The sequence below is a fragment of the Chelonoidis abingdonii genome, chromosome 2 (assembly GCF_003597395.2).
Source record: "Chelonoidis abingdonii isolate Lonesome George chromosome 2, CheloAbing_2.0, whole genome shotgun sequence".
Classification (NCBI taxonomy): domain Eukaryota; kingdom Metazoa; phylum Chordata; order Testudines; family Testudinidae; genus Chelonoidis; species Chelonoidis abingdonii.
In genome coordinates, this window is record NC_133770.1 from 48,356,997 (window position 1) to 48,382,648 (window position 25,652).

Below are 25,652 nucleotides of genomic sequence, written 5' to 3' on the forward strand. Positions count from 1 at the left end.
TGACCACTCATCAGTGCCTAACCAGGGCAGTAAGGTCCACCACCACCCTTCAATGTGGACGTACTGGCAGGTGAGATCGGACTTTGTAGAAAAACGATGACCCAACCTTGGTTCAGGTTTATGAACAGATTGCCCATGTGGCCAGCAAAGTACTAGACCCTCAACTCTTGAAATGGTGGCCCCATTTTGAGCTGGTTGAGGAAAGACATACCAGGCCATGAAAGATTCCAAGAGGGGGCAAGTGGGAATCCATCTGGTCGTTCCCAGGAAGTTCCAAAAGGGGTGTTCCAACTGGCCCATCCAATACCATGCAGAGGCCACTTGGGGAGAGAAAAGACACTCAACAGAGTGACTATATGGTTCTACTGGCCGGGCATCCACTTAAAGTTGCATTCATCCCCCAGTGCCAGTGAACAGGTCAGAAAAAGATCCCAAAGGCCTCTCTGGTACCACTGCCCATCATAGGGGTGTCCTTTGAAAAGGATAGTCATGGACCTGGTGGGCCATTAGAAAAGTCTGCAGCCAGAAACAAATACATCCTGGTGATCTTAGATTATGCCACCTAATACCCCGAAGCATCCTTCTCTGACCAACTACAGCTCTCATCACCAGTGAGCTCCTGAAGGTTTTTTCCTGTGTGGGGATCCCCAGAGAGATGCTAAGGGATCAGGCAACCAACTTCACCTCACAATTAATGAAAGAGCTTTGTGGCCTGCTACAGGTCAAGTCTTTGAAAATATCTGTATACCATCCTCAAACCAACAGATTGGTGGAATGCTTCAACAAGACATTAAAGAACATGTTGATGAAGTTTTTAGTCACTGATCACCCAACATCAGGACTGCCTGCTCCCACCTCTCCTGTTCCCCATCCATGAGGTGCCCCAGGCATCCACAGGCTTCTCCTGTTCAAGCTATTGTATGAGAGACAGTTACTGGCTGTGCTCCCTCTAAGCTGTGCCATAGAGCGGCCACCCAGGAGTGATTCAAGTGCCTCCACTTGATTAGCAGAGCCATGCACATCTGGCAGCAGGTGTTCAGGTGCCCCTCTCTCCCGCCTACCCTGCTGCTCAGGGCTGTCCTTAGGATTTGTGGTGCCCTAGGCAGGATTATTAAACTGGTGCCCCTGTGCCTGACTTGCTCTGAGCAACACAAACATAAGCTTACAGTACTGGAAAACTTGCCACATGCATGTTATTAAAACCAGTTTAACTTAATGAAGCACACTGTAATGCTGATGGACTAGCACTAAAGAAGTAGCACTACAGAAAATATCTGATTTACAAATGATGCAAATAATATAATTTTAAATTTTGTCAACATTTATTGGACAAGTATATGAAGAGTATTGAAACAAGGGTTAGCTTTTAATTAAAAGCCATCGTTCTGGCTTTTTGGCTGCAAAACAAGGAATAATGTCATCCTATGACAAACGACAAAGTGATGTCTGTTTGATTGCAAGAATAGACAGACCAGTCAAGCGTTCCTGATTCCGTGTAGAGCGGAGGTAGTTTTTAACGAGCTTTAGTTTTGAGAAACTCTGTTCTCCTGAGCTACTGTTACAGAAATTGTCAGTAGAATACGAGTGCAATGTACACATTAGGATATATAGATATCAACAAGTTTGCTGGTATGAGGGAAACGCTGACAATGTCCATCAGTTGATTTTGCATTGGCAACATGATGACAGTGTACTCAATTCTTCGTACAGTTCAAGTCCATTAAATCAAAAACTATCACCGTGTTTCAGGAGGCTCTTCTAGGTTCGTGCACTTTGTCATTGGTTGCTCTTGTTCCTATTTCGTTGTATTTAGTCCCGCTCAGCTGCTGCCAGCTAGTGAATGGAACCCAGGCTGACAGTGGGTTGAGTGGCCTCAGCGGTGGTCTCCAAGGGCCGCCGGCCTGCTTAGCCCGCTGCCAGCCTGGGGTTCCTTGGGGGTTCCCAGGCCAGTAGCGGGTGCTGAGTGGGGCCGGTGGCCAGGACCCTGGCTGGCAATGGGGCAGCAGCCAGAACTCCAGAGAATCAAAAATCAGCTGGCATGCCACCTTTGGCACATATGCCACAGGTGCCGACCCCTGCTCTATACCAGTTGTTCCCAAACTGGGGTTCGTGAACCCCTCGGGGTTTGCAGAACATTACTGGGGGTTCACCAGAAAAATTTCACTAATGGCGGCCAGAAGACCCCGGGCATTGGAGACAGCAGGTGGGACCCGGTTGCAGAGCAGACACCCTGAGCCCCAGGGAGAGCAGGGCCGGGCAGTTTGGGCTGGTAGCCCGAGTTCCGGCGGTCAGCGAGGGAGCCGGCAGCCCAAACCCCAGCACTCTGCGCGGGGCTGGTAGCCCAAGCCCCAGGGAGAGTGGTGCCAGCAGCCTGAGTCCCAGCGGTCAGCAAGGGAGCCGGCAGCCTGAACCCCAGTGCTCTGTGCGAGGCTGGCAGCCCGAGTAACAGGAAGAGTGGGGCTGGGCAGTTGGGGCTGGCAGTGGGGAAGCCGGCAGCCCGAACCCCAGCCTGAGCCCCAGGAAGAGCGGGATGGACCGTTGGGGCATCCATCACACTGAGGAAATTTAAATTTAAATCCCTGAAAATATTCATTTTTAGGAGGGGGTTCATGACATTAATTCAGTGAAAGGGGTTCGCGGGCTGTTAAAGTTTGGGAACCACTGCTCTATACACTAGTAAGGAGATGAGCATATTACAGTTGTTGGAGGGCTCTATTTAGCACAGGGGTAGGCAACCTATGGCACGCGTGCCGAAGGCGGCACGCAAGCTGATTTTCAGTGGCACTCACACTGCCCAGGTCCTGGCCATCGGTCTGGGGGGCTCTGCATTTTAATTTAATTTTAAATGAAGCTTCTTAAACATTTAAAAAAACCTTATTTACTTTACATATAACAATAGTTTAGTTCTATATTATAGACTTATAGAAAGAGACCTTCTAAAAACGTTGCAATGTATTACTGGCACATGAACCATACATTAGAGTGAATAAATGAAGACTTGGCACACCACTTCTGAAAGGTTGCCAACCCCTGATTTAGCAGTAACGGGTCTATAGGAAAGTCAGTCAACATTTTTTGTTTCTCTGATGAAAACTGGTCCACTTCCTTCCCCATACCAAACTTGTCACAAATAATTGTCAACGACTTAATTTTCTGTTTTTGGCTCAGATATTGATTTTTTTTAAAAATGAAATTGAATTCAGGATTGTTAGCAAGCATTTTTGGCAAACAAAACTTTTAAATGACAATCTAAATGGCAACACAGTATTGCTTTCATGCTTGGCTCACCCCCCAGCCTGCTGATCCAACAGCTGCGGTAGGGAAGGAGATAGGTGGAAAACTGTAGGACCCCAAAATCCACCTCTTGGGGTGCAGAGTGGCAACAGCAGCAGCAGCAAACCCTCAGGTCTGATCAAACGCCAATGGGCACCACCGCCAGCCCAACAGACCATGGTGAAGTTAGCACAGCATCTGATCTCAGGGACAGGGCACTCATGAAGCAACAGCACCTCATCCTGCCCTGTGCAGCTCCGCCCGGACGTGCTCCCCAGCTAAGATGACCAGATCCAGATGTCCTGATTTTATAGTGCCAGTCCCCATATTTGGGGCTTTGTCTTATATAGGCACCAGGAGGGGACTGTCCTTATAAAAGTGGGACATCTGCTCACCCTACCCCAACCCCCTGTCCTGATTTTTTGCACATGCTATCTGGTTATCCCCATTCCAGTCCTGTGCTACCATTCCAATCCTGCCTGCCTGCCAAGGAAGTGAGTTACTTTCACTTTCATTCCTCAGTAGGCAGCCAGGGAGGGGGGAGAAGGGGTGCTCCGTTGGGGGAGGGAGAAAGGGTGCTCTGTGGGGCAGGGGGGAGAAGAATGGATGTTATGGGGGACAACAAAGGATACTTCCAGAGCCGCCGAGCCTGCCTCACCTCACGCCGGGGGAAAGAGTCACACTCACAGGTGAGTTCCTTCCCCCACCCCTTCCCAGAGATCCCAGCAACCAATCCCCTCCCTCAGACTGCGCTGCATTTGGCTCTCTCTAGCACCCAGCAGCCCTGCTCTTACATGCTCCACTACTTTCAGTCTGTCCGGGCTCCGGGCAGAGCAGTGCCCCCAGACCTAGTGGTGCCCTAGGCTGCTGCCTGTTCTGCCTATGGCTAAGGATGGCCCTGCCGCTGCTTTGCAGCCATGTTGCTCCTGCAGCTGCTCCTGGGACCCTCCTGCTGGCTGTGCAGAGCGGAGGGGTGAAGGTGCTGATGTCAGGGCATCCCCTTCCCCCCGCCCCTGTACCCCATCTCCACAGAGCAAGGGAGAGGCGACAGGGCTCAGGAGTTGAGCAGGAGAGAGTTGTTGCAGTCTGAACAAGCCTTCCGGGTGAGTGAGTGAGTACCTCAAAAAGAGAGTGGACGGTCTCTCAGAGACTTCCCCAGCGCGCGCACATGCGCGCACACACACACACACACACACAGAGTCTCCGCATCCCCATGTATCCCATCTCCAGACAGCTCACACAATCGCTCTCTCTCTCTCACACACACAGAGTCTCCGCATCCCCATGTATCCCATCTCTGTAGAGAAGCAGAGCTTTCAGTGAATTCTTTAAAGAGACAGCGCACAGCATCTCTCAGAAACTTCCCCAGCAGACAGCACATGTATTGTCTCTGTCACACACACACAGCATTTCCCACTCACCTCTCAACATATACTTGTATTGTTGTTGTTGTTACTTCTTGGTACTTCGTGCAAAGCACATATATTCACTGTAATTTTATTTTCTTTAAAAGTATGTTATTCTTTAAAAGTATGTTTATTCTTTAAAAGTATGCACACTGGTCTGTGCATTTCATAATTTTTATTTCTCTCTCACACTTAAATTTAATTCTTTGAGTAGTGAGTTCTAAAATGCTTAACCTGTCCTGGCTGGAGTATCTAGGTTTTTTGTTTCTACTGGAGGCGCACATCCACACATTACCTTGGTACACATAACAAAATTTATTCCGCACATGGGGCAAGAGGCCAGAAGTCAGATGTGCCAACCACTAGGATGCCTGGCCCTCCGAGCACCCTATCACAGTTCCTAAGAAGGGAGGATTAATTGTAGAAACATAGCAGAAAAATAAATAAGCTTTGTTAATTTAACCAGAAGTAATCTTAATGTTCAGAACTCTGGGTTGTCACCTTCTTGCCATTCTGACATCCACTGACATCCAGTCCCATGCATGCCAGGTTGTTTACTAGAATGCTATTCTCCTGACATGACTCTGCATCAGTTCTCTATCTTCAGACAGAAATGCCTAGAAGACACAGATCTGAGCACAATCTCTACTGAAAATCTAATCGGTAAGTAATGCTTCTCTTGTAACATTTAAATTTATACTCAGATAAAATGTACATTTCCCAGGACCCTGAGAATTCAAAATCAAATTTAAGTGCCAAAACCTGCAAACACAAGCAGGTACCACTGAATTTTTTCTTAGACTTCAGACTTAGGATGCAGGGTCTTTGACTTCATCCTCTTCCTGCAAAGGAGGGAGTGAAAAAAAATAGACACTTACACCTAGTTAAAGCAAGAGGACTAGACATGTGATCAAAGGGTATGAAACATAAAGCATACATATGTAAACATATATAAATCCTTAGATCATGTAATTAGGTGGGGAAAATGTGTCATTATACACTTGAAATAAACAGAATTACCTGTTCTTAAGATCAAAAGCAGTTTGTATTATGCTTCAAGGAATAATGTGACGTTAGTTTTCTGCATTTAGGCGCTACCTCCTTAAAGCATCTATGATTTGCAAATGCCAAGTACATTTGTCCTCATCTGAGAGACTTCTGTAGCATTTAATGACTCATCTATCATCAAATCATTAGGCTGTGGACAATACTTTGATTTCACATTCCTTTACTAATTGCTGTAAAGGAAGCTACCCTTCAAAGTATGCCTGTTAGATTTAAGCCAACTCTTCATATTATTGGATTTTATAGGCTTACAGAGATATGCTTCTGTCATAAAGACTACATTTATACCAGCGCTTATCAACAGACCTTTCAATGCATTTGTCAAGGACACAGGCTCCTAGATCTTACTTATCTGTGATAAGATGAAGCAATGTAAAGAAATAATAGAATACCCCAGTCCAACAACTGGCTCATGAAAGGGCTTCAATGGGGTTTCAAATGTGCGGCAAGTCTTCATTTATTCACTCTAATTTAAGGTTTTGCGTGCCAGTAATACATTTTAATGTTTTTAGAAGGCTCTTTCTATAAGTCTATAATATATAACTAAAATATTGTTGTATGTAAAGTAAATAAGGTTTTTAAAATGTTTAAAAAGCTTCATTTAAAATTAAATTAAAATGCAGAGCCCCTTGGACTGGTGGCCAGGACCCGGACAATGTGAGTGCCACTAAAAATCAGCTCACGTGTCACCTTTGGCACGCGTGCCATAGGTTGTCTGCCCCTGGGTTAGCCTGTGCTAAGCCAGTTCCAGAATCAAGGGAATGAATGATCCCTTGCTTTTGTATGGAGGAAAGGGCAAACAGTATACCTGACATCTTCTCTGTACCGTTCATCATTCTGCATATCTCTATTCTCTCCTCCAACTGATGTACACTCTAAACAGTCTCACTCTTTTCAATATCTGTGATCCACTACCATCACACCTGGTAAGCAAGACACCAAACGGTTCTCCTGGTCACTCCACAGCGCCCCGCTAGTAATAGCTGAGAATTTACTTATCCTAAATAAGTAGTGCTAAGTAACCACAAATTATTCTGAAATAAGTTTCAAAATAACAAAACAGGACCTTTTTTCAAGTGTTTTAATTTCAGAATCTGACCCTGTATTCTCACAGAATGGATTCTGTCCTCTTGATTAATCACTAAGCACTATGTAATTTTTCCAGTTTAGCTTCAAATCTCCTTTTACTTAAAGTAAGGATACCAATTCCATAGGTTTTGAAGTCATAACTAGATTTTTCCAGTTCCTTGACTCTGCTTCTTACAGTATCGATACTTATATCCAGAACACGAGACATTTCAACTATTTGTTTAATGTGAATCTTTGCTTGCAAGAGGCAATCTATTTTATCACTGAGGTTCTTGGATGAAAGAAAGAGCACTCGTGGATAGCTAATGAAAAATCTATCCACCTCTCTTTCAGTGCACCCAAGAGATAACAGCTTCTCTTTAGCATTTGTAAAGTTTTTTTTGATATATTCATTAGATAAGTCCAAAATGTCAGCTCCATAGCCATGTAGCAGAGCTAGTAATTCCTCATTGCTCAGATGGAAAGATTGCAGGAACTCAAAGTTTGCGCTCACTTGCTTGCTGCTTCGCAGGAGGATGAAGACATTTTTAGAAATGATGTGCTTCACAAAATCATTTGGGTTTTCACCACCTAAAGACAAACAGATCTCATGCAGGAGGTCAGTCATCTGTTTATTCAGCTCCACTCTGTTAGAAAATGCCCGAGGTGCTCTGGTCAACATATTGCAAAGGTGTTTCGAGGTTAGCCCAAGAGAACAGAAAAATGTAATATTTTTCTCCATATTGATGTTATTACTGGAACGAAAGAAAGACTCAGGAGAACGTCCCAGAATATTTACAATTTCCAGATCAGTCATCAAAATACTTCTCCAAAGTTCCCAACGTTTTTCAAGAGACTCATAGGAACGTGTGATGGCTCGTGGATAACGTGAGATGATGCTGGCAATGACTTCATCAGTAGCCCCTTTGCTTTGCAGAAACCTTTTGAGGCCCTTTTCATTTGTGATCAGCATCTTCAGAACTCCAGGTTGTCGCCTTCTTGCCATTTTGACATCCACTCCCATGCATGCCAGATTGTTTACTAGAATGCCATTCTCCTGGCATGACTCTGCAACAGCACTGTCTGTCTTCAGACAGAAGTGCCTAGAAGACACAGATCTGAGCACAATCTCTGTTGAAAATCTAATCAGCCAGAAACAATTCACATTGTAAAGAGGTGAGTTTTTCGTGTACAACAGTCCGCTGGCTGCCATAGGGATCAGCTGCTGCAAGTATCTTTGTAGTACTGTATGTCCACTGTTCATCATCTGACGGGGAAAAAGACAAACAGTCATTATGGACAGCTACTGGATTCTAAATGAAGAACGTAGGTGTTTATTTTTAAATAGTTAGAGCTTAAAAAAAATAACCTGCCCAAGTAGGAATATCTAATTATTTAGTCAAAAGATCTGGCTAAAAAAACCCTATAAATTAGCAAATTCAATAAATTGTTTAAAATTCATTCATTTAAAATTATGGAGGGCGGCGAACAGAAGTGTACAGGACTACTATCATGAAACCAGAATAAAATGTTCAGTTACATTAAAGGAGTAAGTTTCAGGCTTCCATCTCTTAAGAGGCACAGTACAGTACAGACAGCCCAGGTAGAAAGCTAGGGTAGCTTTAAACCAGCCTTGCACGCTCCTGATTCTGGACTGCTCTGGTGGCTGAAGTGTCCCTCTTCCCCATCATATTTCAGGAAGCCCTAGAGGTCCATCTACATTGTGGTAGATTCCCTGGGCATGCCTCACTCCAAACACTCCTCTCCCAGTCGCAGCCATTTTCCTAGCACAACCCCTACATATGGGCTTGAGAAGGGCCCTAGGAGGACAGCCTACAGCTCTCTTCCCCGGCTGGACCTGTGGCTTTTAGGCCCCTTTATACTACTCTGGTCCCTTTATTCAGCAAAGAACAATTGGTGCAGGAGTAAGAATCTCGCCCAAGAAAAGTTTACATAACACTGACGTCTCACCACATCTAACTCTGTCCCCTTTCATAGCTGCCAACATTTGAAACTGTTCCTCAAGGAACAGTTCTCCACAAAGAGCTGGGAAGTTGGAAATCACAAATTCCCCAAGAGCTGAAGTGTGTGTGTGTGTGTGTGTGTATTCTGGTCAATTTCACGTTGAGTGCTGGTTAGTTGGTTGTATTTTTTTCCTTTCATCCTTGCTTCTTCTATTCCCCACCCTCTAAACTGTTTCCTCCATATAACACACTACACCACTATCCTGAGCCACAAAGCCCCTCATCTAGTTCAGCATATGACAGCCAAGAAGATATCAGGCATTGCAAGGCCTGACTTTGATCCTGATACTTGGGTTTATAAATATAACAAGTTTTAATGTCATCTGATCAAAAATGGAAGTTAAAAAAGATGAACAAGTTTTTTGTGTCCCCTTCACGGCTTGAAGATGGAGTTTTGGATTTAGGACTTACAATATGAGTCTCAGCACAATATATGTCATTTCTTGGAACCTTTGCAGAAGGCTGGTCATTTAAAATCCCCAGCTGTTAGGTCTTCCAATACAGTCAAACTAAGCCAAGCAACTCAGAAAATGATGTCAGTCTCTTAGTGCCACAAATTCATGACGGAAATCCTCAACAAGTGACACAAACACCCCACTGAAGTGAATAGAATCTTTCTCCTATTCATCAGAATTGGGAGTTTTAAATGTTAATATGAGAAAAATATGAAAAGGTAGCTTCAAAAGTTAAAAATCTCTGATGCTGCAAAACATTTTTCAAAATAGCAAAATGGACTCTGGCCCCATTAGGCAAATTTCCAGAGTTTTAAAAATCAAACCATTTTTACATTAAAAAAAACAGTTCAACTGTTGGCATGTGCCAGACCCTTATTGTGTAATAAATAAGGATGACCGGCACTTGTAGTTTCTATGGGTTTATTTACAATAAGGGAGGGTGGGGGAGTTAGGAGCTCCCCAGATACTTCTGGCTACCAAGAGGGAACCCTGATGGGCTCCCTCTCAGGCGTTATTGCAAGGGTCAGGGCTCCTGAGACAGGAAGGAACAAGCATTTCAAACGCTAAAAAGAAAAATTCTTCTTCAGCCCCGTGGTGCAATGGGGAACATCACCAGAGGTCCCTAGAGTAGGGAAAGGATCAAGCACTCCTACCAACAATGTCCTGCATCAACAATGGGAGACGGGAAGGATAGACACCATCATGCCACCCAGAGATAGAAGGGGAGCAGACAGTTGTGTCCTCCAAAGATAATGGTGGGTAGAGACTGAATAAGGAGCATGGAACAAGTAACCTCTCTGTAATTCTGCATTAATGAACAGAAGGGGCAGGAGGGGCACAAGTGGGCATGCCCCACACTGTAACTGTAATGCTGTAGACATTATGAGACAGAACAAGCAACCTTCTTCTCCCTTCAAAAAGCAAAATAAAAAGTGCCAGCCACTGCAAAGTAACAGGAGAAAGTGAAGGTGGACATGGAGAGCCATGTCTGGTTTCACTTGGGCTGGAAACCAGCCACGCAGACCTTCATCTCCCCACTTCCCCTGCTGAAGGCAGGTTTTCCCAGTGTTTTTTTCTGTCCCTTCCTGGGTAGGCATTTAAAGCAGCACAGAGAAAGGAGAGAGATCATAGGTCAAGACTGCTCAGCTCTCCTTTCCCACCAAGCAGCTGTAGGGATACTAAAGAAGGTTTATATTAGACATGGTTTATATGAAAAATGATATATTATTAGAAAGGATTTAATGTTAATTAATACTTTATAACTAAAGGTTTATATTAGAAATAAATGTGATTCCCCAGATTTAGCCTCTAACCTGCAAGCCACCAGCTGTGTCTGTGTGAAGCCTGCTCACAGAATACTTTGTATAAAACTTGTTAAAGATTAATTGACTCTAAGTGCCCTTCTCTAAGTGACACTTTGTAATCACTACAAATAGAGACCTCCACCTCTGTAAATTCATTTTTATCTCACTTTATGTTCCTTCTTTTAATTGTTAAAAGACAAGGAGTCTCACACCCCAAATGTGCTTAGTTTAAATGATGAATGAATGGTTAGGGATTACCAGCCTGAAAAATTCAGTGTCGGCTGAAGAAGGTGTCAAGTGGAATCACCAGGTGACCCCGGAGGGCGAACTTGGGATCCACCCAAGCACTAACAAACTCTGACAGAATGGAGCAGCGACCTGCTGATTAATCTGGCAACAGCAGAATGAAACAACTCCATTGAACTAACATAGGAAAATCCCAATAAAAACTGGATCTGAAGACTACATCCAAGTATCACAAAAGGATAGAAGGTCCTGGAAGAGGCCAGCTCAGTGGGGAAGAACAGATCACGCCATAACGGATATGCCCTGTCGGGTATCAGATACCCTGTCGGTATGTGAGCTGGCAAAGGAGGACATGGAGGCTGCCGATGTGAAACCCGGAAGCTGATTAATCTGGCAACAGCAGAATGAACAACTCCCATGAACTACATAGGGAAAATCCCAATAAAACTGGACTCTGAAGACTCAATCCCAAGTATACAAAGGATAAGACAGGTCCTGAAGAGCCAGCTCAGTGGAAGAACAAGATCACGCCATCACGGATATGCCTGCGGTCATCAGATACCCTGCGATATGTGAGCTGGCAAAGGAGGACATGGGGCTGCGATGTGAAAACCCGGAAGCTTCACAATGCACGGAGGTTTTCCACCCCAAGTCAACACCCAGAGACTGTATACCAGCCGGAAAGAAGGCGGGCGGGCTTGGTGAGCGTTCAAGGACTATCCTGGATGAAACCCGAAACTCCAGGAGTACATCAGTAAGATGGCCCCCAAAGATGGAGCTGTGAGAATGCTGCGGCAGCAGCAGACATGGGAGGTAGCCGAGCAGCAAGAAAGTGCCATGGCAGACGAGCCTGCTGGGATGTACATCGACAGATAGCTGAGGTGGCTGCATGGGAAATCCTACCAGTGGCTGGATAAGGGCTGGCTAAGACGCACTGAGGCACTGTCATAGCAGCACAGGAACAGGCACTGAGCACCAGATCCACTGAAGCAGGGTCTACCACACTAGAGAGGCAAGGTGCGACTGTGCAGAGAGCCTCAGGACAGTCAACACATAGTGGCAGGATGTAAAGATGCAGGCAGGAACAGCATACAACTGAACGCACAACAAGTGGCTGGCATTGTGTACAGAACTCTGCACAGCGTATGGGCTAGACCCTCCCAGGACAGATGGGAGATTCCGCAGAAGGTTGTGGAGAATAGCAGGGCTAAGATTCTGTGGACTTTCCGATCCAGACGGACAGGCAGGTACTGGCCAATCAACCGATCGTGGTAATACAAGGAGCAGAAGACGCCGTTGGTGATAGTATAGCAGTGCCAGAGTGACAGCAACATCAGAAGAAGAGCTAGAAAGCTGGAGGAAAGTACCAGGGCTGAAAGAGACTAGAAAGGATGTGGAAGTGAAGGCCAAAGTGGTCCCAGTGGTGGTGGGCCCTCGGGCTGTGACTCCTAAGCTGGGTGAGTGGCTCCAACAGATCCCAGGAACAACATCAGAGCTCTCTGTCCAGAGAGTGCAGTGCTCAGGACGCGCAATGGAATTGTATGAATCTTTTTTTATTTGAATAGTCTCACTTTATTTTGTGATAGGTGTTATTTTATATTAGTTTTCTTTTTTAATTTGTGGTGTTTCATTGTACTATGGATTGTATATTTTTTTTTATTCTTCTTGGAACAACATCAGAGCTCTCTGTCCAGAAGAGTGCAGTGCTAGGAACAGCTAAGATACTGCGCAGAACCCTCAAACTCCCAGGCCTCTGGTAGAGGACCCGAGGTTGAGGAAGACACATACCACCCATAGGGGTGAGAGGGGAATTTTTTTTTTTAATCATAGGAATAAGTAGCCAAACAACATTGTTTGCTGTTATCTTTTATTTTATTATGGTATTTACAATAAATGTGACAAATGTCTTGTCCCCTTTAATAAGATCCTGCTAGTTTTTATTGGTATAACACAGCACCAGAGGTTCCTAGAGCCAACTGGGGAAAAGGAGAAGGATCAAACATCTTGCACCCAAAGTCCTGTCAACAATGGGAGTGGGCAGGAGAAGCACTAATGCCACCCCTTAACCCCTTCACTCAGTTCTGAGGGAGGCCCAGGAGAAGAGGACTAGGGACCTCTGGCGGTATTCCCTATTGCACCATGGCTGATTGGCTGCCGATTATGGAAAGGCTCATGTCTTTCAAAGGGATGCTCTAACAAGGAAAAGGGAACTGCTGGGGCAGCCCTCGGGAAGATCAGAGCCTGGGTGCCTGGTTTCTAGCAGCTGTCAAAACAGCCATAACCTACTCCCCCTCCCATACACTATCACCGCAGCCACTGCTTGTTCCCCCACACCAGTCATGGAGAGGAGTAGAGCTCTCCACTCCTCTGCTATCTCAGATGCCTCTTATTAATGCAGGAGGATTAAAGCAGGATTTATGCAGGATGCTCCGTAGCAGCTACAGAGTTGACATTCAGAAGCTGGGCTTCCTTTTCTTTCCTCCTCCAAAAGCCCAACCCCCGACACAATCTGTCATCTGAGAGGAGCTCTCAAATACTCCCTCACAGCAGCAACAGAACTCTTCAGAGGGGACCATAAAAATCATACACATAACTTGGCATATTGTGGGCTGTAACTGTCCCTGAACCTCTTTTAAAAACAAAGTGAGGGTCAGAGAAACACTGAAGGTAACCAGCCTTTAAAGAAAGCTATTCCTTTCATAGCTTTCATACCTCCACAATTGCTTATCTGAGTTTTAAAGATTACTTAGATGATCAGCTGAGAACAAAAACAAAAAAACAAAATACAGAGTACAAGTAATACTTTGTCCTTACCTGGTGCCTTTTACTGGATGCTCAAAAATCTCTTAAACAGAAATTATCCCTCTCCACACCCCTGTGAGATCAGTATTTCTACATCAGTTTTACATCTAAGTAAATTGATGTACAAACTGGATGACTGATTTGTCAAAGGCCACACAGCAAGTTAAAGGAGAGCTATGAAAAGAATCCAGGAGTCCTTACTTTTTGTCCCCTGCTTTCACAACTTGGTCCAACATTTCCTCAGCAAAAAAATCTCTCTTTCCTCTACCTTCCTCTTCCCTTCTCTCCTTACCATTCCACTTCTCTTTCTCTTCCCCTTTGCATTTCATCCATCAATTTCTTCCCTCCAAGATGGTTTTAATTCAAACTGTCATAAGTGGTGGGTTTTACATCTGAATCTAATATAGATAAACATACAAAAGTGAATGTAGACTGGAAAGCCTGACTCACCTTTAATAGTGGCCCAGCATTAACACCCTGAGTGTGTGCAAAGAACCTATTGGTATTTTTCAGTACCTGGGTCGCACATATATAAATCCTCTTCCACTCACTGCAAGAGGAAGAAAAAAATGTAAATCAAACTGCCAGACAATCAGGGCCGGCGTTTCCATTTAGGCAACCTAGGCAGTCGCCAAGGGCACCAGGATTTGGAAGGGCAGCAGGCTGCTCCGGTGGTCCCGCGGCTCCGGTGAAGCATCCGCAGGCACGCCTGCAGCAGGTCCACCAGAGCTGCGGGACCAGTAGACCCTCTGCATGGACGCCTGCGGCAGGTCCACCGGAGCCGCGGGACCAACGGACCTTTCACAGGAACACCTGCGGGAGGTCCACCGGAGCCGCGGGATCGGTGAGCAGCAGAGCGCCCCCCGCAGCGTGCCGCCGTGCTTGGGGTGGCAAAATGGCTAGAGCTGGCCCTGCACCTAGGGCGCCAAAAACTCTAGCGCCGCTCCTGCAGACAGTGTTACAGAGATTAACAATCCAAGCCAATTCTTAAAACAACAGTAAATATGAAGTCAGTAGCTCAAGCAGTAGCGGCTTGTGAGCCTCTGTTACATGGAGTAAGATCATCACATTATAGTCTGGACCCAACCAAGGGGCAATGAATTGTTTTGTTGCCTGTGGATTAGCCCAGGAGCAAGATTCAGAGACAATGATTAGAGGATTAGAAAACATGCTTTATAGTGACAGATTCAAAAACTCAATCTATTTTTCTTAACAAAGAGAAGGTTAAGGGATGACAATTACAGTTCAAAAGTATCTACATAGGGAACAAGTATCTAATAATGGGCTCTTCAGTTTAGCTACAAAAGCTATAATATGATCCAATAGCTGGAAGTTGAAACTAGACACATTCAGACTGGAAATAAGGTGTAAATTTTTAATGGTGAGAGTCATTAACCATTGGAACAATTTACCAAGGGTCAAGGTGCATTCTCCATCACTGACAGTTTTTAAATCAAAGCCTGGATGTTTTTTTTCTAAATGATCTGCTCTAGGAATTATTTTGGGGAAGTTCTATGGCCTGTGTTATACAAAAGGTCAGACTAGATTATCACAATGGTCCCTTCTCATCATGTATATTACATGGGGATGTAGTGGTTCTGTGGAGCATGCTACCTTCTAGTGTGCTGGAAGTTGTGGTACAAGATTGTTTTACTCCTTACTTCCTTGTGCCAATGTCAACACACAGTACACACTATAATATGGCTCATAATCAATTTTATAAGAAACTCACAGCTATACATAGTAACTCTACAGTAATAACAGAATACAGCTTTAAGAACCTGATCCAAAGTCTGTTGAACTCAAATGGAGTTTTTCCATTGACTTTAATGGGCCTGAGATCAGGCCCCACATTTCTACCAACATATGGAACACAGGTGCCACTTTGAATCTGGGTCCACTATAAAATGGTTTCTTGGTCATTTGGACAATAGTACAATAGCCAAACCCCAGAGTTCCTTAGCTATATACTGATAATAATCTTTCTGTTCTATCCAGAACTTTTCTATTAAAAATTCATTAGAGGCTCTGGCACTTCTATATTGCAATATTATTCTAGGCGCTGAATTCAGATCAGATTCAGGACCGTAACTACTGATTACATTTCTTATTTGACAAAGAAAAGTTATCTTGGAAGGAAAGTGATATGGATGCCCTCTTATGGAATAACTTTGTTAGCCACACTCTCCACACCACAGCAACAAAGGGGTATAATAAACATCAAGGAAAAGTTTCAGACTAACAGATATAGTTCTAATTGTTTCAGCAATTGTACTGTAAGGAAAAATAAATATCCTTTTCTAGCCTGTATTTTTCAACCAAGCAGCAATCCACCAACCTCCAGGACATATAGTACATAGTGTTTTCCAAGCAGTGAACTATCAAAAAATCATTTTCGGAGAAAGAGATTTTGCCATTACCAGTCAGACCACATGTGTATCAAAATCCAATATGCTGGCCTCAGAGAATATCTGACACTTAAGAGGAAGGCAACTCCAACCTATCCTCATCCACATCACCTGGCTAATTATGCGAGGGAATACTTTCTTCATACATGCTCTGATCAGCTGATGCAATGTAACAAGATTTGACAATCCATATCTTGGTCTAAGTACAATCATTTTTACTGCTTATGAAGTTATCTTACCCCTTTTCAAAGTCAAATTATAATATTTGACTCAATGACATATTGCACTAAGGATTCTACTAGCCTCTAGACCAGTGGTTCCCAAACTTGTTCTGCCGCTTATGCAGGGAAAGCCCCTGGCAGGCCGGGCTGTTTACCTGCCGCGTCTACAGGTTTGGCTGATCGCGGCTCCCAATGGCCGCAATTTTCTGCTAAAGGCCAATGGGAGCTGCTGAAAGCGGCAGCCAGTATATCCCTCGACCCCCGCCGCTTCCAGCAATTCCCACTGGCCTGGAGCAGCGAACTGCGGCCACTAGGAGCCGCCATTGGCCGAACCTGCAGACACGGCAGGTAAACAACCCGACCCAGCCCACCAGCGGTGGAACAAGTTTGGGAACCTCTGCTCTAGACAAACTAACTTCCTGTTGGACAAAGTACATTCCTGTCTGGGGCATAAGCAGGGTTCAAACCCTGGATCTAAAGGGCTAAGAGAGTAAGCCTCTATAGCTTGAGAAAAATTCCAACAGCTGGAAACTGTAGCGGGCTCCTAATCTTCCTCTACCACCCATTAGCAGAAGACTAAAAGATTCACAATCCCTTTGCGTGGGTTACGAAAGAAAGTATCAGTCCCGTTAAACTGAGTTCCAAAACCTCAATGCTTTTAGTTAAAATAAAAGCAGTTCTTAACCATTTTATCCCTATTGGGATTCAGGTCAGCTAGTCCCAAGAGTTCAATGGGACATACCAGCTAACTATTCTTATTACATAATTTCATTGCAGACTGCTTTTCTTCTTGTTACATTTCATAATCTGTTCACTACTAGCAATAATCTTTTAAATGCTACAGTAACACTTGATGAAAGGCAATTGCATGAATAACTGATCTAATAGTCTCAGACTCACCAGGGCATACTGGAGCCTTCTTCAACAGATCAGTATACAGATGAAAACCAATAGCAATTAAAAACAGTCAAGAAGGATGAAAACTATCTTAAAGAGTGGAACATTTTCTCATTAGTACAGGGGTGTAACTTCTGTTCTTCCCAGCCAGGAGTAACACATATGCCTGAAGAACAGAATAAACAGCCTAAAAATTACACTGAGCAAATCCCTATTACTTAAATTTGTGGAAGCTTCTTCACTGAAGGTTTTCAAAAGGAGGCAGGATAACCATCTGTCTTGGATGGTTTAGACCAGTGGTGGGCAACCTGCAGCCCGCAGGCCGCACGTGATCTGTCAGTGTAATTCGCTGGCAGGCTGCAAGACAGTTTGTTTACACTGACCATCCGCAGGCATGGCCACCCACAGCTCCCCATTTGCCGTTCCCGCATACAACCACATTTGCTCCAATCCCTCAGACAGAGACAAACACCAGCAGGATCTCTATCAAGCATTCTTAAAACGACAATACCCACCTGAAGGATACCCAGAAGGGTACCCAGATGTCACCTACTACAGGACAGGCCCAACAAAGAAAGTAACAGAACGCCACTAGCCATGAGCTACAGTCCCCAACTAAAACCTCTCCAGCGCATCATCAAGGATCTACAACCTATCTTGAAGGATGATCTCTCACTCTCACAGACCTTGGGAGACAGACAGCCCCGCAACCTGAAGCAAATACTCACCAGCAACTACACACCACACAACAGAAACACTGACCCAGGAACCAATCCCTGCAACAAACCCCGTTGCCAACTCTGTCCGCATATCTATTCAAGGGACACCATCACAGGGCACAGACACACCATCAGGGACTCATTCACCTGCACATCAACCAATGTGATTTATGCCATCATGTGCCAGCAATGCGCCTCTGCCATGTACATTGGCCAAACCAGACAGTCTCTACACAAAAGAATAAATGGACACAAATCAAACATCAAGAATGTAACATTCAAAAACCAGTAGGAAAGCACTTCAATTTCCCTGGACATTCAATAACAGATTTAAACTGGCCATTCTTCAACAAAAAAAATTCAAAAACAGACTTCAAGGAGAAACTGCAGAACTGGAATTAATTTGCAAACTGGACACCATCAAATTAGGCCTGAATAAAAAGTGGGAGTGGCTGGGTCACTACAAAAAGTAATTTTTCCTCTGTTGATACTCACACCTTCTTGTCAACTGTTGGGAAATTACAACATCCACCCTGATTGAATTGGCCTCGTTAGCACTACAAAAAGTAATTTTCCCTCTGTTGATATTCGCCTCTTCTTGTCAGCTGTTTGGAATGGGCCACATGCACCCTGAATGAATTGGCCTCGTTACCACTGACCCCCCACTTGGTAAGGCAACTCTCATCTTTTCATGTGCTGTATATTTATACCTGCCTACTGTATTTTTCACTCCATGCATCTGATGAAATGGGCTTTAGCCAGGGGCGGCTCTAGGGATTTTGCTGCCCCAAGCACGGCATGGGGCATCATTCATATGACAGGAGAAAAAGAACCTTCCTCCAAAAGAGCAAGGGATATATGATTGCACAGCTCATTTCTATTTCTATTCTATTTCTATTATTCTAAGCAATAATCTCCCCAGACCTCCATGACCTAAGCATCCACTGGGGGTTGCCAAATTTGGTTGGACAAATTCCTGGAGATTTCATCACAAGACATAATCTTTAATTAAAGATTACTCTTTAATTCCTGGAGAGTCCAGAACAATCCTAATTTGGGAATTTTTATTTCACATTGCTCAGACATGAGACCTTTGCCAATACACAGAAAAACTAGTCAAACTTCAAGCAAAAAATCAGACTAATACAGTAGAATATCTTTAGAAACCCCATTATAAGACAAAATAAATATACTGCTCTAAACCTTCTTGGTTGCATTTTACACAGCAGAATTAGTCTTTATGTTGCACGCAGATAATCCCACCACTTTACTCGGATCCGAAGACCACTTTTACTTCCCTTTAGTCTTGCTAACTCTTCCTATTGAGCAAAGCAAATCTTTTTCCTGTTAAATCAAGCCGCAAAACCTTGCTGCTTTCATAAGAGTAATTTTCAACCATTTAGTCGGCACACACTAGCTAACCCCTTTTAATTGTTTCACTGCAGCTTTCTCCCTTACATTTCTTGTTTCACTTTGCAATTTGCATTCTACTAGCAGCAACGTGAAACACGCTATAGCCGAGAAGTATGTGATTTGTGTTTTCCATCCAGTAAGATTGAACGTAAAATAACTCTTCCCTGAGTAACCAGTGCAATAAGACTGAAAAACGTGTTATTTACCATCACGTTGCGGTCCGGAGTCTTCCTCGTCGTAGGTTAAAGTTGAAAGCTAACAAGGAGAAAGCAGTCAAAACTAGTAAAGAAGAAAATTGGACATTAAGAAGGATTTGGTTTTCGTTTTAGTGCTGCCACCTACCAGATTCCTGTTTTCACTCATTTTAGTTAAAGTGAATTGCTGCACCAGGAGATGGCAGTATAACATAACATAACCATGCCATTTGTGCAGCGGTATTTTATGCTATATTTAAGATTTGGTGTGTGGGTGGGGGGTGTCCACAATGTTTTTGTATCGTATGTAGGAAAGAAGAGTGGGCTACTAACAACCTTCACAAAGATGACAGGTGTCTGAAGCCTCTCCCGGAGGATATGAAATATGGAGAAGAGACATTGCCATTGACCTTCATATAGCACCATCACATTTCTTCCCCCAAAAGTCTCATTAAATGGATGGGTGAGGATTCTAACATGTCTGTTACAGAAGGTTGTCACTTGTCCAGGTTTTCCCAGGATTGTCCTATTTTGAGGTAGCTGTCCTAGGAAATCTGTAAGGGTGTTCAGTACACACTGCCAGCTGTCCAGTTTTATGAGCTTGGGTGGGATCATCCCAGATAGCAACCCTATGCATTGTTGTCAACACATTCACATTGGGTACCAAACGTATTTTTTTAAATCAACAAAGAGAAGGATTTTAAATTTTGTATTATTTAATTTTATCATAAAGATAGGTCCAATGTGTCAATTCTTTATGAGAGCAATAAGAACTAGTAATGCATTAAGGCTAATCCTGACCCCAATGCCCAACCAGATAACTAACCTGGGTATAAATGGGCAGGTGTCTGTAGCCGCTGTTTCAGCCTCAGGACTGCAGTAGCCTCTGTGGTCATATGGGGACAATGACTGATGAATACCTGCACTGCTTGGCCCTGACCCACCCAGCTCTTATCCTACTTATCCCCCTACAGCTGCTGGCCACTGGCAGTGGAGGGAGCACCCATGAAGCTTCATAGAGTGCAGGGGATGTGCACCCCATTTACAGGCTACACCCATGCCCACACCCACACACACCCCATCCTGCAGATGACCCATTCTGGTTCTTCTGCATCTGGAATGATTTGTACCTGAGGAGGTGTGGCATGATTTGCTCCTAAGTACCAAAGCTAAGCCGTGTATACTTAACCATACTTACCAGTTCTTATGGGACTAATAGAGATGGCATGTCAAGCCTTATCCTTTAAATGTAATAATACTGGAAAAAACAGAGCCTCCTCTCCACCCCCCACTGCTTTAGGACTAATTCAATTCTCTGACATATTTGGGGACATTCTAACACATGACAATCTCCACCATTTTAGCACCTACCAAATTTACTACAATAGTCACAGTTCTAGGAACTCTGGCTTTTCTGGATTTCACTGCCATGGTATCAATTCTGGGTCATGCAATTTCTCTTCTCACCAGTGCCATATTTCAGGGCAGGCGACCCAGGTGACCACCTGGGGTGCTGGGCTTAGTAAGTGTCAATCTCAGGGTGCTGTTTTTGTTGTTAGCAACAAAAAGGAAAATAAAATGTTTGAAGTAAAATGTTTCAGTTATTCCATATGTGGATTCATTTTTCATTAACCTCCAAGAATATTCTGGACCTTTGTAGAATCTTGTGGAATCTTTAAATGGTATTGAGAAGTGTAACAAATGGAGAGGGGGACACTGAGGATGCTCCTAGCCTGGGGTTCCATTTGGTTTAGGGCCAACTCTGCTTCTCACATTCTGCTGTGGACACTTTAAACTGCCAGGAAGCATGGTCTGAAACACGTGGAGGGAAGCAGAGGGCACTGGCAGGTTTTTATATTAGCCAACTAGTACATTCCCCCAAAACTGTTAGGAAATGTGGATATTGTGATAAAGGTTATAAAGGTTTCATACTGTAACTGAGGTTTTATATTCCATTTAAAACAAATAAATATCATAGAGATAAAACACAAAAGGAGGCAAACTTATACCTACACATACAATAAGTATAAAAGAATCTTATTCTGAATATTTAAAGGAAGTTGGGACAGTTGTATACACTTCAGACATACAGTAACATGTAAGTGTACTATCATATTTTTATATATAACAACAGCTCTGTGATACAAGTAGAATTTTTGTACATAACTGAATTAGGAAATGTAAATCAGGTGCTCCAGGAACACTTAATTAATTCTCTGCATTAGTTGCAGGATTACTTAAATTACCTCCCTGATATATTATACTTCAGAATAAATTATTCATCGTACCAAACTTGCTACACTGCAGGGGGTCTTGATCTTCTTTTCAGCTACAGTATTCATACCAAAGAAGTGACCAGCTCAGCAAACCTAAAATATTTGTCTCTTTAATTAAAAGATGAGAAATAATAATCAAATATGTCCAAAAAGAGATATGTAGAGTTTACAATCTGTCAAACTATAAGCTATACAACTCCAGGATCCAGAAAACAACAACACTCTACTTCAGGGGGTATGTATTGCTGCATTATTACAAGAGATCTGTGCATCATTCCGTTTGTCTGAGTTAGTGATTAATATCCTTACAACAGGAGATAAATATGTTGGGTGTTCAGAATATAAGTAAAGCGCTTATGTGTATGTTTTTGCAGATGCATATTTGAGGCATAGAGCGAGCATGCTTGTATGTCTGTATGTATGATTTTGTGAACACGTGTATATATGGATGTGAATGTGCAGGTGCAGTTATCTTTGTATAGCTCTGCATTTGGTCCGTATATTTTCTGATGCATTTTGGAACACATTATAAAAGGGCTCAGCAAAATGTATTTAGATTTACAGAGTATTAATATTTAATAATGAATAAAAGTAGACATACAATGGAGGGACCTATATAATGTTTTCATTGTGTATACGTCACATGAACATGGCTAATTTACAAGGTCTACAATTAACATATAAAAATCCACACTTTATTTTAGCTGACTTTCCAAAAGTTGTTTCTTTCCTCACTGCCCATATTGCTTCTCATATTGCTTTTTTAATTAATTATAAATAAGAAGTGGATAAACAAAACAATTATTATGTCCACATCAGACCTTGAGCAACCTCTATAATAATTACCTAGGCCCTGATCCTCAAAGATATTTAGGCTTCTAACTTCCATTGATTTCAAGTTAGGGGCCTAAATAACTTTGTGGACCTGATCCTAACCCTAGTTTGTAACTTTTTCCTTTCAACATGATTCTTAAGAAAAGGTTCTGCTCTGTCCTTTCTTTAAATCCCCAAACACTGTTCCATGTCCCATCTGCTCAGCTTCCCCACCTGCACCTTTACCACCAACCATCCGCTTACTTATTCTGCAATTGCATTTCGTTACCGCTTGCCTTTGAAGGGGACCTCAGAATACTGTGCAGCAATATCTCATAACAGAAACTCTATTTCAGTAAAGATTGGGGGTGGGGACATAAGTGTCCAGAGAAGATGTTTACACTATTATCTAAAACACATCCCTCCTCCAACCATGGTGACAGAGCAGCCCACAGCATTCTGAGGTACTCCAGTACAAAGCAAAACTCACCTCAGCTGCAGAGCAGATAGTAATGGATACCTAGGGATGCTGGAGCAGAACTGTTGTAGCAGACTGGGGTGAGGGCTGAGGTGAGGTATTCATCAGGTTAACCCTTCATTCTTCCTATCTTTTCTTATCAAAGTGGAGATGAGTAATTACTTTCTTATAGGCACTATAACAGCTAAATACTGGTGGCCCTATCGTGCTCTCATTGAAATGTAATTATAAAATTCTCACTGGCGTCAGTGAAAGCAGAAGCAGGCGTTGATCAAATAATGCCTTGGATACAGTAATTCTCAAATGTAGGTACCGCTTTTGTTTGTTTTAATATAATTTCACAGAGTTAATTCACAATTCTATTCACAATCCATTCTCCTGTCACGTAGGTCTGTACAGCAGATCCCAGGGCCACAGCAGAAGGGTTGGACTGCAAGCATCAGCGGCAGTCTGTCCTCCATGTAATTCTGAACAAATATAGCCATTTGCAAGTGAAAGCTTACATTTTCAACCTCTTTAACCCAAAATGGCAGGATCATTATATTGGGTGGCAGGAAAAAGTTCTGATCTCTACTTTGCAGAGAGGAGGTTGTCCTTATAAGGCAGTGGGCTCTAAGACTGTAATGAGGTTCATGTAGCTTTCCACTTCAATATGAATTTACTTTTTGATACAGCCCAAGTATAGTTGGATAGCCTCATTACTACTGAGCAGTACTGTATAGTAGTAGGCTATCTATTTATCCAAATACTTTATATCCCTAGTCACAGTAGTATTTGAGCTCCTTAGCTTTAGGCTTAAGTGATGTATGCATCTGCTTAGGCCCCTAAAGTTCCAGAACTTCTGCACCCCATTCACACATCTGATTTGCCAGCATGAGCCCCATCCCCAGTTCTGGTTACCCATCTGACTCCGACTTCACCAGGTTGTGGCAGAGGCTGAATTCCCTAACAACCCTGTCCAGGTCACTAGCTGGAAAATGCTGCTTCAGTTCTATCTTCTAGCTTCCCCATTCCTTAAGGGGCCATTAAAAGAGGAACCAGGCAAAGTCTCACAACTAAGTGAATGGGAAAATAAGAGCAGCAAAACGAGGCAGTTCAGAGAGAGGGTTTAATTGTTCTACAAACGTGGAACGATTTTGACATAAGTGGAGAAGAACCAGAATAGAACCTGCATTGTTGCTTTGGACAGAGCCTCTCAACACCTAGAGGCATCCTTGCTATTCAAAGTTAATTCAGTGCAGTAGTTACAAACATTAATTTCCTAAATGTAAACAATTATATTGTATGCAGAGTTGAGCCCAAACAAAAACTCCATTCCCTCATATTTTGAGGAATTTCAGATCCAGATCTTAATGTTGTGGCTTAGGCCCATTTATAATTGTATTTATGCTAATGTTTGAAATAAAAACTTACTTGTTTATGGTATGTGAGCTTTATGGAGATCAGAAAATGAACGAAGATGTTTAAATATTTATGGCTTTTGGGCTGGCCCTTAATCAAGTAGCATCTTAGGTGAGCCAGTATTGGTCACCCTCTCAAAATAGATAATTGGAGATAAATATCACCTATAGCTCCAACCCTCAAACCTTAGGTGGCTGGCTAACCAATTTGCACCCCAAAGCCAACTGGCCAATATGAATTTGTAGAATGGGAATTTTATATAACTAAAAAGAGCTACAATCTCTGTAGATTCCTTAGAATTTAATAAGATGCTCTCCTACAACCCCCGTTTAGCACTGGTTTCCAAGGTGTAGGGAAACGGTGGAATTATAAGTGTTATTCCTTTAAAAAATATTTTGTCCGATTGTCATTGCGAGTCTGCACACAATTTGTGGGCCTAATTTTCATCTCACGCTCGTATCAATAGGAGTTACTCCACTGGAGTTACACAGATGTAAAACTGGTGTAAGCAGGAGGAAAATGAGACCCATTAGCTCTTATTAAGCGACTTCATGGGTGAATGATGATGGGACTTTGGGAGCATCTATCTTCTAAATTGGATATTCTGATTGAGAAATTACTGTCACAGTCTAATGTATGTGTGAAATCTTATTGACACCTAGCAGCTAGTTCAGTGACACTTGAAACTGTCAGCCCAGGAGGAATGCTGTTTGGCACAGAGAAAATGACTTGCTTCTCCCCTAGGATATGATTGAGAGCCCAGTGAAGTCCATGAAAACATATTCCATTTTCTACAGTCTTTGAATCAGAGAGGTTTTGTTTGTTTTTACTGATTTCAGATTATACCTTTACTTTGTATAAAGAAATCTTTTCTTGATTTAGTTTTTTATTCCACTGTCCCCTTGTGACAATCAGGGTCCAGTACCCCTCCCTGGGGGAGAACAGGGAGTTTGAACCCCAAAGAATAAGCTGATTAAATGCTCTAAATTTAATGATCATTATGAGATATGTATATAGACTTTGCCCATTTTTTACAGACTCAGACTGTATAAAAGAATATTTAACTGACTTTGAAAGAATATTCCAGGCCATTGGCATCCCTAGTTTATTTTATTTAATTTATTAGCTGCCATAACATATGTTTCCCACATATTAAAGTTCAGAAAATTCTATTGAAATTTATAGTCTT

At 43.1% G+C, this 25,652-nt stretch overlaps 1 protein-coding gene across 4 annotated transcripts; it reads right to left on the reverse strand.

The window, feature by feature from the left end:
- Positions 1–1,498: 1,498 nt before the first annotated feature.
- Positions 1,499–19,543, reverse strand: MTERF1 (mitochondrial transcription termination factor 1). 4 transcript variants are annotated; one of them, XR_012655205.1, is made up of 5 exons: positions 19,508–19,543; positions 14,094–14,193; positions 6,464–8,079; positions 2,014–2,736; positions 1,499–1,852 (listed from the first exon to the last, which is right to left on the reverse strand). XR_012655205.1 is itself a non-coding variant. In XM_032798136.2 (3 exons), exon 3 carries the CDS (start codon positions 8,077–8,079, stop codon positions 6,886–6,888), a length of 1,194 nt encoding a protein of 397 aa, XP_032654027.1. In that variant the 5' UTR covers positions 14,094–14,193; positions 19,508–19,543; the 3' UTR covers positions 1,499–6,885. The 4 variants fall into 4 exon arrangements, 3 of the variants coding, with proteins under 3 accessions (XP_032654027.1, XP_074918440.1, XP_032654025.1); XM_032798136.2 differs by having other exon boundaries at positions 1,499–8,079; XM_075062339.1 differs by lacking the exons at positions 1,499–1,852; positions 2,014–2,736 and having other exon boundaries at positions 4,975–8,079; positions 19,347–19,516.
- Positions 19,544–25,652: the final 6,109 nt, after the last annotated feature.